The 14,133-nt window shown below is 37.7% G+C and overlaps 1 protein-coding gene across 16 annotated transcripts in view; it reads left to right on the top strand.

The window, feature by feature from the left end:
- Window positions 1-14,133, top strand: part of LOC149237754 (serine/threonine-protein kinase rio2-like) — a 250,038-nt gene that overhangs the window by 146,576 nt on the left and 89,329 nt on the right. For all 16 annotated transcript variants that reach the window (XM_089372780.1, XM_089372773.1, XM_089372778.1 and 13 more), the window contains 2 exons: window positions 695-768; window positions 997-1,044. In XM_089372780.1, coding sequence (XP_089228906.1) covers window positions 695-768; window positions 997-1,044 — 122 coding nt within the window. The remainder of the gene's footprint in view (window positions 1-694; window positions 769-996; window positions 1,045-14,133) is intronic.

Genomic DNA, 14,133 nt, shown 5'->3' with positions numbered 1-14,133 from the left:
TATTTATTTCCTTTTGTCTTTGGCAATACATAAACCTTGAAGGAGGCCATACATTTCCGCCTGATTGATAGTTTTCCTCCCCAAGCCCCCTGCAAATTTGATTTATTTTATTCCATTTGGATTGAGTAATATCCCTCCCCCTCCTGCCACCCCTAATATTGAGCAAGGAAATGACTAGGAAGTAATTTGCTAGTTTACTGGGGTTAGGAAATTTAAATCTGAGATAGACACAACTTGCATGGAATGCGGTTAGTTGGGTTCTGGGGTAATATTCTATACATGCAAGCTTGTTAGAAGTCCATGCACAAAATTCGTCAAGATTAGGTAAGATTAAGTTAGAGAATTCTGTATAAGGTGTCTGTAGAGGAATTTGAAAATTTGGTTTCAAAATCCTTCACACCGTATGCTGTTTGTTTCATCAATCACTGTTCTGAAATTGAACAGAAAAGCATGGAACTGCATAGTTATAAAGTGAAAGACATCTCAACAGCTAGTTCAATGTCAAAGTTCAATTCAAGTGAAAAGTCACATATTTAATATATTATATGTTTGGCTTGCTAATGAACATGAGCTTGTTGGCTTAGAATCTTTTGTTTGGTCTGCTATGGAGATTTAGTATGTGTGGGTTTCTGAATAAATATATTGGTTACTAGGCTCAAAGTGATGATATTTCGTTTTGATTGTTGATCTTCAGATTGATGACGAGGAAAATGTCACAATGATTGACTTTCCACAAATGGTTTCTGTCTCTCATCGCAATGCACAAATGTAAGAATGTTGCTGTAGAATTATTGCTACCTTTCTCCTTGACATTTTCTTATGTTCTAGTTAACTTCCTTAAACTTAGTCAAATTATTGTCTATAATTGTATCTTCCTCTTATTACCAGCCTTGCAAATTGCTTTGTAGGATACACCTAGTGAGTTCCTTTCTTATTTGTTGTGGCATCTTCAACGTAATTAATGATTTTATAATGAAATTTTGACATATATTTCAGGTATTTTGATAGAGATGTAGATTGTATATTCAAGTTCTTTGAAAAGAGGTTAGTTGATATATACCATTCACTATGGCTATTTTTTTTTGCCTTTTAAAGCTCGAATGGGAATTTTTATCTTCCATGTATCAACAGCTGCATCTTTGCTTATGGAGCTGAACTTTCAAATAACAATCTTAAGTAAATTATGAACTTGGCAACATTTTTATGCATGAAACCTATCTACTTTTGGATTTTTCCTCTGGGGATAAGTGGATGAATTTGTTAAGTAGTGCATTATATCGAAATAAATGGTAAATGGATAAATAGGTGAACACTGCAGTCCGATTGCTTACCTGTTATCACTTGATATTGCCCTTGGGGAATTTTGTTCTAAAAGGATTGAGTGGACACTTAAGATGAAAGTATGAATGTCACGTCACATGATTCCTCCCTCTCTGGGGTGCTGCTTGCTGGCCTCATGTAGGTATCAGGCAGGCATCTCGAGTGATCTGAAGCAAAAATGATTCATTTGTGCTTTGGAAAACACTTCAAATCTGTAAGATATAGTCACTGGAATATCCAGAATGGTTCCGACATCTTCAACTAAATGATTGTTAACAAGTACAATTCATGTTTACTCTTAGATACGTAAAATTAACATTAATTTCATGTAATTTTACAGTAATTTGCTTCGGATGGCAATAAAAAGTTGCAGATCTGTGAGTATAATACTCAACATCAGTCAACTAAACTTGTTACTAACATCTGTTTTTTTGTCTGTTACCCTAATCCAATTGGCATGGAGTCAAAGAAATCAAGGATAAAATTGATTGGGCATGTGATATAATGGAGGTTAATCAATTTGGGAAATTCAACACCAAACAATCCAACTCATTTATAAGCAAGAGTAGGCTGCCAAATGTTGAAAATATAACTAGTGTCGGTCTTCATAATGTAATAAAATATAATTTTTATCATTGACATATTTATTAATATTATTCTTATTTTTGTTCAAAGCATGTTCTTCATGCTTACAAGAGTCAAGAATCAAAAAATAATTTATTATGAGTCAAAAGAAATATATTTGAGTCAAAGAAAAAGAAAAAGAATTTTATTTTCGAGTCAAAGAGTCAACACAAGACCAAGTTGGCCTAGTGGCACCTATTTGACCCTCCTGGACAGCTATATATAAGAGTGGAGAACCATTCATTCATCACACCATCTTCTATCTATCTCTGTGGTTGGTCAAGAAGAAAAGGAACCAAAGTCAAGGGAAGAGAAGCAAGTCAAAGGAAAGAGAAGATCAAAATTTTCTGCCCTAATCCAGCTCTCACGTGCGAATTTTTCTGAGGCATTTTTTGTGCTCTGCAGGCCCAAAATTTCAGGGGCCGACATTTCAGGAGTTGACCAGATTTTAGAAGGTTGACCAGCATTGACTTTGACTAGATTGGAGAAGACTTGGAGGAGGGTTGACTTGGATCTTTGTGGCAGTTTTTGGTCTTGGGTCTTGGATATCTCATTTTGATCTGATTCTATAAGAGAAGGATTGGTTGGGTTTCCCCTGGCTTGGAGCCTAATTTCTGGTGTTCTTTGTCTCTTTGTGATCCTTTTGTTTTGAACATTTGTATAATTTCTTGATGAAGAGAACATAATAAGTTATAAGAAAATAGATAACATTCACAAGTAATTATCAAGAAGAGAAATAGCCTAATCTACTCTACACTTGGTTTCTCAACACTAAATGCATGTTACCTTTATTCCAGAGTTGTAAAAAGAAATCTGAAGAGATCAAACTTTGCGCAAAAGCTCTTTAGGGGATGATTAGTCACTTCTCAAGTTCTTTATTCAGATTGTACTTGGCGATGTAGTCACATGAACACCATGAGAGTGACCTCCAAACTCAATCACAAGTCCACTCAATCAATTTTACATGAAAAGATTCAAAAGTATGGAAATGGAAGATTGAATGGACTCTAGCAATAACTGCTCATTGTCTCAATCAATTGTCCATGTGTTATAGACTTGAGAATGGGAGTGTACTAGGCAAGTGACTGATAATAGAGTGAGGAAAGCGTAGTAAGTTTTGATTGACATCCAATACTCTATCATAAATTCATTCAATCGATTTGACATGAAAAGGCTCAAAATTACGGAAATGGAATAATAATTGGACTTTGGCAATAAAGGATTTTTGTCACAATCAATTCTCCATTTGCCGTAGACTTGAGAATGGGAGTATACAAAGTAAGTGATTGAGAATAGCTTGAGGAAAACATATATGTATAGCTCAAGTTGGCACCTTCCTCTTGTTGGGAATAGGACGAGTAAAGCACACAAACATTTGTGAATGTAGATGTTAGGAGGGTTGCACTAGTCAACTTCCTATCATGGAAGAAATTTTCCAAAGGTAATTGTTGGGTCTTGCATACTATTCAAGTGGGCATTCTCTTCCTCTAACTCATAATAGATGTCATAAGATCAAAAATAGAGGGTGGAATCTCTTGCTTAAAGCTTTCTTCATATCATGAACATTTTCCTTGAAAGCACCATGGTTTTATCAATAACACAAATCTACTTGCTTCATGTTGGATGATAAAGACAATCCATTTAAGCAGTTTCCGATCCTTGATTAATCCGCATACTTGTTTCAATTTGGCTAATATAAAACAATATGGAATACATGTTGTAGGATATTGCTGTTTAAATCCATCATTGGAGGGAGAATGACTTGCGACCATAAATTATTCGTGATGGTTTTCTTGTGTAATATACAAATATTTGTACTTGCAACTTGCACTCCTACTGTGCAAAATATTTACTAACCCCTTGTTCAGTTACAATGACTATCCTTGAGGGTTGTGGTTGTTACATCATGTTAAATTTGGCAATTAGGGCCAAACTTCACCTTGGACAACTCATATGAGGCAACTGATATTTTTATTGGATTCCTCTATCCGATAGGTGTAGGATTGATCTAAAGATCATCCCATTCTGACATGTACAAATGGAATTATGAATTTATTTTGATTATGGACAAATTGTCAAGGTCGGCCAGCGATCTAATTTGCACCCTCAAGCCCACAACGTTGCATATAAATACAAGGAGCCTCCTCCTCATTTTGGCATCTCATCTCACACTCATTCTTCTCTCTCCTTCATTGATTGGGTACAAATTTTAGAGGCAGCTCTCCACACGTGCAAAGAAGGACTATACTTTTCTGTTCCAGTCGTTGACCAACGTTGACTGAAATTGCAGGAGGCTTTTTTGACTTGCATTTACCAGTGTTGCCTATTTTGACTGCGGTTTTGTCTGGAGGATCTTTGTTTGGGTAGGCCACATTTCTGGGCACATAAACCGAGGCTGTTTGACCATTGTTTGACCAACGTTCACTGCAGAAGGGTTTGCTGCAACGTTGACTTTCGTTGATAAGATTTGACTGGACTTTTTCGGACTGTTTTTACGCTGATTTGACTAGCTGTTGGAGGCCGAGTTGATCGAGCTGTTTTGGAGGTCAAAATCTGGCTTGTTGACCAACATTGACTTTCTGGTTAGGGCTTTCTGTTGCTGCTATTTGACTGGTTAGATTTCACTTTGATTGGGCAAGTGAAAATTATATATTGTACTCTCTCTACTGAACTTTTGAAAAATTATAAGAAGAATTGATCAAGGGTTTCCCCACATTGGGGTTTGTCCCTCGCTGGTGCCATATCTTGTGTCCTCTTGTCTTGGTTTGTCTTCTACTGTTATTGTTTATGTTCTATCTGCATTTTACTATCATGTTGATGTGATTACTAAACTAGATATTGATATTGGGCTAATAATAAAATTGAAGTAAAACTGCTCTTATGCATAGAACATACCATTGTTATCTAAAATTAACACATCACCATCACCGTGGAAGGAGGGAAATAGGAGCTTGGTATGTGGCATATGTTAAATTTCTATTAAACTCTGCAACTACCTAGATGAATAACTGAAAAATGAAACTAGTTAACATTCACCAAGATACAGGGGCTCTTAACAACTTATAAGCAACATAATAAAAGCATAGGGATAAAAACACATCACACAAATTGACACACTTATTTTTCTCAGGAAACCCAATAGGGAAAACCTGCTTGCTTGATGTGGCTATTTTATTGATTGCTCTTGTAGCAATTGAATCTATTACAAAGCAATTTGTCTCTCTTGAGAAAGCGTTTTGCTTCTCACACAAATCTTAGCTGATACAATTGATCTTGGCCTGCCTTGATCACTACTTGATCTTGGTTCCTGCACACAATTGATCCTCTGCTTCCTCCTTGACTTGCTCTGCAAACCCTGTTGGCTTGCTTCAATTCTGCTCCTCCTTCCTTGTGCACTTGGCCTCCTTATTCCTTGCATTGATCTCTGTTGTAAATGTAACTAGGTTCAGTCTTCATAATTATCATTATACTTGTATCAAAAGAAGAAAAAGAAATTATTTTATTAATTTTATTTTCTAGTCAAAGCATGTTCTTCATGCTTGTAGGGTTATTTGAGTCAAACGAAAATTTGTCATGAGTCAAAGAAATATTATTGATTCACAGTCCCATTTGGACTATTTGTATGAAAAAGAAAAAATATTTATTTTGAGTCAAAAAGAGTCAATTTGTTATCCAGAGACCAAGTCGGCCTAGAAAGGCACCTATTCGACCTCCTGGACAACTATAAATACAATGCAATTCAACCTCATTTGGATTCCAATTCATCACATCGATTTTTGTGCAACAAAGAAAAAGAAGACTAGAAAAAGTCAAAGGAAAGTGAGCGAGAGTCAAAGAAAAGAGAGCAAAGGGTAAAGGAAAAAGAATAAATATTTATTTTGAGTCAAAAAGAGTCAATTTGTCATCCAAAGACCAAGTCGGCCGTCTTGGAGAAGTCGGCCTAGAAAGGCACCTATTCGACCTCCTGGACAACTATAAATACAATGCAATTCAACCTCATTTGGACTCCAATTCATCACATCGATTTCTGTGCAAGAAAGACAAAGAAGACTAGAAAAAGTGAAAGGAAAGTGAGCGAGAGTCAAAGAAAAGAAAGTGAAGGGTAAAGGAAAGAGAAATACGTACTTTTCTGCTCTTTTTTGTTCAAATGTTCGAAATTGTAGGGCTACAATAGGGCTGAGAATTTTAGAACTATTGTGTTGGGTCCCTATAATGCTAGTGATTACCCCATTACTATTGTAATTATACCCCTTATTAATATTGTTGTGCCCCTATTTCCCCCATATTGTTATTACTATGCCCCATAGAATCCCTCTATTGTTATTTTTATGGCTTGATATTATTATTGTTAGGTCGGCTGTATTATATTGTGACTCCTTAGACTCCTATATATAGAAAGGAGGTTTTGTCATTTGAATCATCGAAGAATTGTTCATTTATGTAATGTAAAGGAGGTTGCCCCCTCGAAGAGGCTGAATTCTAAGGCGTTGATCTATCTTTTCTTGAGCTGGTTTCATAACATTTGGTATCAAAGCCTTGGATTCTAGGGTTTCGCTGCTCCAAACAGGTCATCGTGGCATTTTCGCTATAACTTTTTTTTTGTAACGTTTCAGAAGTCGAAAAAAAACCCATTTGAGAAGAAATCGCGCTGAACCTTGGGTCCGAATTTCAGAGCTTTTCGCGCGATATTTGCGGAGATATGATCTGAGGAAGTTGGTCTTTTTGCAGACTCCTGAATTACATTCAAAACAGGTGACCTGTGGAAAATCATCATAACTTTCTCTCTGGGGATCGGATTGAAATTTCGTAAGAAGGTACAGAAAGAGGATGGACTGTAGTTTCTTGTATGCATGTTTCAGATCCAAAGGTCGAAACAGTGACTCTTGGCACGTCGTACAAGTTCGCTCTACTGAACTAGTCTATAAGCATGTCACTGTGGGAGATTTCACATAACTCTTTCTTGGAGAATCCAATTTGGGTGAGACTTGTGGCATTGGAAAGAGGACACAGAGGGCTACTACAGATCACAAATTTAGAACTAGATGATTGGAAAGTACAGAGATACATCAGAGGCAATATCGAGCTCCTACAAAGTGAAAAAATGTGTGTAGATTTTCTTAAATTTTTGCTTAAACTTGGTTTGAAAATTTATTTTGAAGGAATTCAAAGGGCATAGTAGAGCATTATTATCGGTAATTGATGCCCCGAGGAAAGAAAATGCAAACACCTAGTAAGGAATCTGAAAGCTCTAGCATGACTCATGAAGAAGAGGAAGAAATGCAACATGATATATCAAAATTACAAGACCAAGTGCAACAACTGTCCTTTGCACAAAAAGGAACAGAATCTAAGATGGATGGTTTAAAGAAAGATGTAGAAGCTAAGATGGATGGTTTAAAGAAAGGTGTAGAAGCTAAGATGGACTGTTTAAAGAAAGGCGTAGAAGCTAAGATGATTGACGTGGAAGCTAAGATGGATGATTTGAAGAGAGATTTGAAGACAGACATGGACGCATTGAAGATAAATATGAATAAGTTGCTACAAGAAATGGTCCCTAAGGGTGAAAGGGTACTAAAGGAAACTCATGATGAGAACAAAAGAAATGTTAATCATGATTCCATAGACACTAATGTTGGATCGAAGACTCACCATATTCCAAAAATCGATATGAGGAAGTTTGATGGCAAGGATCCTGCCACATGGATATTACAGATGGAGCAATTCTTTGATCTCAATAATGTGCAAAACACACAAAAGGTACGTATGGCAACTTTATATTTGGAAGCAAATCAGTTTGTATGGTATCAATGGCTTTGCTCTCGTAAACCATTTATCACTTGGGCAATTTTTACGGAAGAATTGATAGCACATTATGAGGATACAAAAAGCAACACTTTTTTAAGCCAATTGATAAGTCTCAAACAAAAGGGTTTCAATAATGTAGCACATTGAGGAGTTCCAAAAATTGAACATAAGGGTAAAAGATATTCCAGAGGAGCATAGGATTGATGTGTTCATAGGGTCTTTAAAGGATAATATCCAACATGATGTTCGCCTTTGGGAACCTGATTCATTAGAGAAGGCATTCAGGTTAGCAAGAAAAATGGAAAGCAAAATTATGGCAACCAGGAAGCATACCACTCACAACTATAAAGATGGAAGTGTTGTTGCCCCTAGTCTTCCACAACCTATAAGGTTGACACCACAACAATTGGAAGAAAAAAGAGCAAAAGGGCTTTGTTACAGTTGTGATAGCAAATACACTAAAGGTCATAAGTGTGCTGAGAAGAAATTATTCTACATAGATTGTGAAGAGGAAGAAGAAAAGGAGCAAGAAAGGTCAAAAGAAAAGGATATACTCCAGGAACAAAGCCTAGATGAAGAACAAATAAATCCGACCATATCTTGTAATGCATTGGCGGGAATTACCACTCCTCAAACCATCAAGATAGAAGGACAAATCAAGAAGAAAAAGGTAATAGTGTTGATTGATTCAGGAAGCACCCACAATTTTATTCATTGTAAGGTAGCAAAAGAATTGAATTGCTTCCTATATCCAGCACCAGAGTGTCAAGTGATGATTGCAAATGGAGGAACAATAAATTGCTCTGGAAAGTGCCATAATATCAAGCTATCCATGGGAGAATATGTATTGACTAGCCCAATGCTTTCCATTCCAATGGGAGGTGCTGATGTTGTACTAGGAGTCCAATGGCTACAATCCCTGGGTACAATAGCTTTTAATTTTCAAGAACTTTTCATCAAATTTTCTACGGAAGGAAAGGAAGTTGAAGTAAGGGGTATTGCAGGGAAACCAGGAAAGATAATCAGCTCTAATAGTATGACAAAGCTTCTAAAAAAGGAGCAAAGAGGTGTAATTGCACAATTATGCTCGCTAGATGTTTCCACATCGGAATCATCTATTTCTCCAGATCTCCAAAAAGTCCTGGACAATCATTCAAAGGTATTTGAGACTCCCAAAGGTCTCCCCGCTATGCGTACGCGATCATGATCATGCTATTCATCTGATTCCAGGAAGTGTTCCTCCAAACATCAGGCCGTACAGATATCCCTATGTCCAAAAGAGTGAAATTGAACGTATGGTTGCAGAAATGCTAGAGGTTGGTATAATTCAACCGAGTCAAAGTTTTTTCTCTGCTCTAGTAGTATTGGTGCACAAGAAGGATGGATCATGGCGCATGTGTCGGATTATAGGGAGCTCAACAAGCTCACTATTAAAGATAAGTTCCCCATTCCTGTCATTGATGAATTACTGGATGAATTGCATGGATCAATTTACTTCACCAAGTTGGATTTTCGTTCAGGATATCATCAAATCAGAATGAAGACTGAAGACATTCCGAAAACAACATTTAGAACTCATGAGGGTCATTATGAATTTTTGGTCATGCCTTTTGGCCTTACCAATGCACCTTCAACATTTCAAGGTTTGATGAATTCAATTTTCAAACCATTCCTTAGAAAATTTGTGTTAGTATTTTTTGATGATATACTAATCTACAGCAAGTCTTGGAAGGATCATGTTGAACATGTTGACAAGGTGCTACAACTATTGAAGGAGAAACAATTATATGCAAAAAGATCCAAATGTTTCTTTGGAGTCCAGGAGGTGGAATATTTGGGTCATATTGTATCTCATGAAGGAGTTAAGGTAGACCTAGCAAAATTAAAGCCATTAAGGAATGGAAAATCCCCACATCCATAAAGCATCTGCGAGGATTTCTCGGGTTGACAGGGTATTATCGCAAGTTTGTTAAGAATTATGGGAGAATAGCAGCACCTCTAACAACATTATTGAAGAAAGATGCATTTTCATGGACTCCGGAAGCAACAAAGGCCTTTGAACATCTTAAAGAGGCAATGTGCCAAGCACCGGTCTTAGCTACACCGGACTTCATAAAAACCTTTATTGTGGAATGTGATGCTTCAGGAAATGGAATTGGTGCTATTCTAATGCAAGATGAAAGACCCATTGCTTTTGAAAGTCGTCCAATCAAGGGAAAGTTTTTAAGCAAAGCTATTTATGAGAAGGAAATGTTGGCAATACTCCATGCACTTAAGAAATGGCGACCCTACCTAATGGGAAGACACTTCAAGGTAAAAACGGATCATGATAGCCTTAAATACATTTTACAACAAAGATTATCCTCTGAAGAGCAACAAAAGTGGGTCACAAAGATGTTGGGTTATGACTTTGAAATCATCTACAAAAAAGGGAAGCAAAATGTGGTGGCAGATGCACTCTCAAGAAAGGATGAGGATGTGGAAGCATTGTTGTGCGCCATTTCTATTATCCAACCAGATTGGATAAACGAAGCAAGGGAGGAATGGAAGAATGACGAAGAAGTGTGGGAACTTATTCGAAAGTTACAACAGGATTCCAGTACGTCTGGTACATTTAGCTGGCAAAATGATTCGTTATGGTACAAAGATCGCTTATAAGAATTCCCAGCTAAAACAAAATTTTCTTATGGAATTGCACACTTCTCCCTTAGGAGGGCATTCAGGGTTTTTAAAAACTTACCACAGGGTTAAGAAGGAATTTTTTTGGGATGGCCTTAAATCAGATATTCAAAAGTTTGTGGTTGAATGTTTGGTTTGCCAACAAAATAAAGTTGAAACAATTAAGACACCGGGTCTATTACAACCTTTATCCATTCCAAGCCAACGTTGGGAGGAGGTTTCAATGGATTTTATCACAGGTTTACCCAAGTCTGAGGGAAAGAGTGTCATCATGGTGGTAGTTGACAGACTTACCAAGTATGCACACTTTTGTGCATTATCACATCCATTTAGAGCCAATACAGTTTCTACTGCATTTATGGAAACAATTCAAAAGCTACATGGAAACCCAAAGATTATTGTAAGTGACAGAGATCCCATTTTCACTGGAAATTTTTGGACAAAATTATTTTCTTGTCTTGGTACTCAATTAGCTCATAGCTCATCTTATCATCCTCAATCTGATGGGCAAACTGAGATAGTAAACAAATGTTTGGAAGGATATCTTCTTTGCTTTGTATCTGATAAACAGACACAATGGGTCAAATGGTTGCCTCTGGCTGAATGGTGGTATAACACTTCCTTCCATACGACAACAAAAATGACCCCATTTATGGCACTTTATGGGTATCAACCACCATCCATCACATCATATTTAAGAGAAAATTCTAAGGTTCAGGCAGTGGAACATCACATTGAACATCAACAACAAGTCCTCCAACTCTTAAAGGATAACCTCGTGTTGGCACAGAATAGAATGAAACAACATGCAGATCAACATCGCAGTGAAAGAAGTTTTGATGTAGGTGATTGGGTATTCCTACGGCTACAACCATGTAAGCAAATGTCCCTCAAGCAAGCTAAGAAGGATAATAAGTTATCACCAAAGTATTATGGTCCGTACAAGGTGTTGCAAAAGATTGGTACTATGGCATACAAATTGGAGCTTCCTGCAGCTTCTCGATTGCACCCAGTTTTCCATCTTTCATGTTTAAAGAAGGTTATAGGTGACAAGCTCCCAGTTCAAACAATATTGCCAGAACTTGACGAGGAAGGAAAAATTATATTGGAACCGGAAGCAGTCAGAGAAACAAGAACTCGACAGCTACGAAATCGTTCAATTTTAGAGTATCTTATCAAGTGGAAGAACTTATCCGCTGAAGATTCCACATGGGAGGATGAGAATTTTATGCAGAAGTATCCAGAACTACTCAAGCGTTGGGGACAACACTTTTTTGAAGGAGAGGGGCATGTTGGGTCCCTATAATACTAGTGATTACCCCATTACTATTGTAGTTATACCCCTTATTAATATTGTTGTGCCCCTATTTCCCCCATATTGTTATTATTGTGCCCCGTAGAATCCCTCTATTGTTATTTTTGTGGCTTTATATTATTATTGTTAGGTCGGCTGGATTATATTGTGACTCCTTAGACTCCTATATATAGAAAGGAGGTTTTGTCATTTGAATCATCGAAGAATTGTTCATTTATGTAAGGTAAAGGAGGTTGCCCCCTCGAAGAGGCTGAATTCTAAGGCGTTGATCTATTTTTTCTATCTTTTCTTGAGCTGGTTTCATAACATATTGCAGGTCTGAAAATTTCAGGGTTTGACCAAATTCTGAGAGTGTTGACCAAGGTTGACTTTGACTTGGTTGAAGAAGACTTGAAGGAGGGATGACTTGGGGATTTTGTGGCAATCTTGGTATTGGTTTTGCATCTTTAGATATCTCACTTTGATCTAATTCTATAAGAAGAAGTTTGTTTGAATTTCCCCATTGTGTGGTTTTGCCCTGGCTTGGAGCCTACATCTTTTTGTTCTTTTGTCTCTTGTGAACATCATGTTTAGTATATTTTGATAATTGCTTGATGAAGAAAATATAATAAAAGAAATAAAAGGCCAACAACATTCACAAGTAATTATCAAGTAGGAGAAGTCAACCCTAATCTACTAGCATATTGATTTCTCAACAATTTCCTATTTCCTAGTGCACTTTTGGCCCTATTTATTAGTGCACTTCAACTCCTAATTTTTAGGACCCCAGCTCCACACAACCTACGCACAACCAATTCTCTTAATTCCTAGTGCACTTGTTCTCATATTCTTTATGACACAAATCCTGCACTTCACGATCACGACTCTCTCACACTAACTCATGAGCTTTGTCTTGTCATAAACCTTTGTGCACAAAACAATTTCATTTCCTTGTGTCTTCGTCCTCCTCTTTATAGGCCCAATTCGAACATGCAAGGAGGCATCTTTCAAATTTAGAGCTAGAGTTCTGATTGACAAGTTAACCGAGAGTCCAATTGGTTCTCTCTCCAACCAACACTGGAGTTCTTAACTTGTCCTTCTTTCAAAGAAGGCTGAAGACTAACTCGCTCTAACTGAACTTTTAACTGCCACCTTGTTCTATAGTCAAATTGATGAAGACACCTCTTAACTAAAGCTCCAACTCTATGCATGCCCACTTGATGATTATCCCAGTAAACTAGTAATAATTCATCCTAATTGAAGTGTAACTCATGAGGACAATCTGAGGTCTTCACTAGCTAATGCACAAGCCAGAATACCTTGCTCACTACATTTTCAACACTCCCTCTTAGTGAGGAAGGTACTTCTCAAAGAACCTCTTTCTCTTTGATCCGTCTCGAACACACATTCTCTGTTGTTGCCGCTCCCTTTGAACTAGGAGACTTCCCTACTTTCTCCTGCGAAATATGATCTGAAGACCTGTTCTTCCCTACCATGATCTGCGAGTCTATCACCTCAGTCATAAGTGACATGTACCATGTGTATCTTGGGGGTTGCTTCGTCTGCCTGAAGGTGGTACTGAAAGATCCAACTCTCTCATGACCCCCCTAAACAAATATTTTTTCCACTTGGCTTGAACTCTTCCTATACTGACATTCATTGATTGAGTGGCTACCTCCACTCGCCTTGGGCTCTACTCCTCATCATCCTGTTCGTTGGCCCAACTGCGAACTTGCCGAGGCTCAAACTGAGATAGTAGCTGAGACTCCATCTTGAGTGGCTTCTTCTCAAGTACTTTATCTTGCTCTTGATCTAAGGATTCCCTCATATCTCTGCTCTCCTCAACCATCACTTCTCTACTCTGCACACTTCTTGCCTTACCACTGAAGGCTGTGCTTGTTTCTACCTGGAACTTGTAGAGATTCTTCAACCTCACACCTATATGCTTTTTACATTCAAAAGTGCTGGAGTTAAGCCTTACCTCTGCTGAAGATGGCATCATAACCCTTGCCCTCAAGGATAGCTAGTGAAAGAAGATCCTGCTTCAATCCTGGAACATAAAGGGCATCTATGAGATGGAGAGGATTACCTGACTTCTTTCAGAAAATTGATGGTACCAACTCCACTAGTTGCATACATGCCATCATCTCCTAGCTCAATTGGAAACTGCCTGTCCTTCTCCTTCAGGTGGTAGAAATAATTCTTGTTCCTGGTCATGTGGAAGGATGCTCTTGAATCAATATACCATACACTGCTGTCTGATGAGCTTGCCATGCAATCTATCAACAAGAAATATTTCTCGAACCCGACAGAAAACACATCTACCTCCGCTGATGCAGCCATATGATCCTTACTGGACTCCTCCTTCCGATTAGGACACTTAATGGCATAATGTCCGAACTCAATGCAAT

This window comes from Pinus tabuliformis, chromosome 8 (assembly GCF_031772625.1).
Source record: "Pinus tabuliformis cultivar Carrire ecotype Pingquan chromosome 8, CPIR1, whole genome shotgun sequence".
In the NCBI taxonomy this organism is placed as follows: domain Eukaryota; kingdom Viridiplantae; phylum Streptophyta; class Pinopsida; order Pinales; family Pinaceae; genus Pinus; species Pinus tabuliformis.
This window is presented reverse-complemented; position numbering and strand designations above follow the sequence as displayed.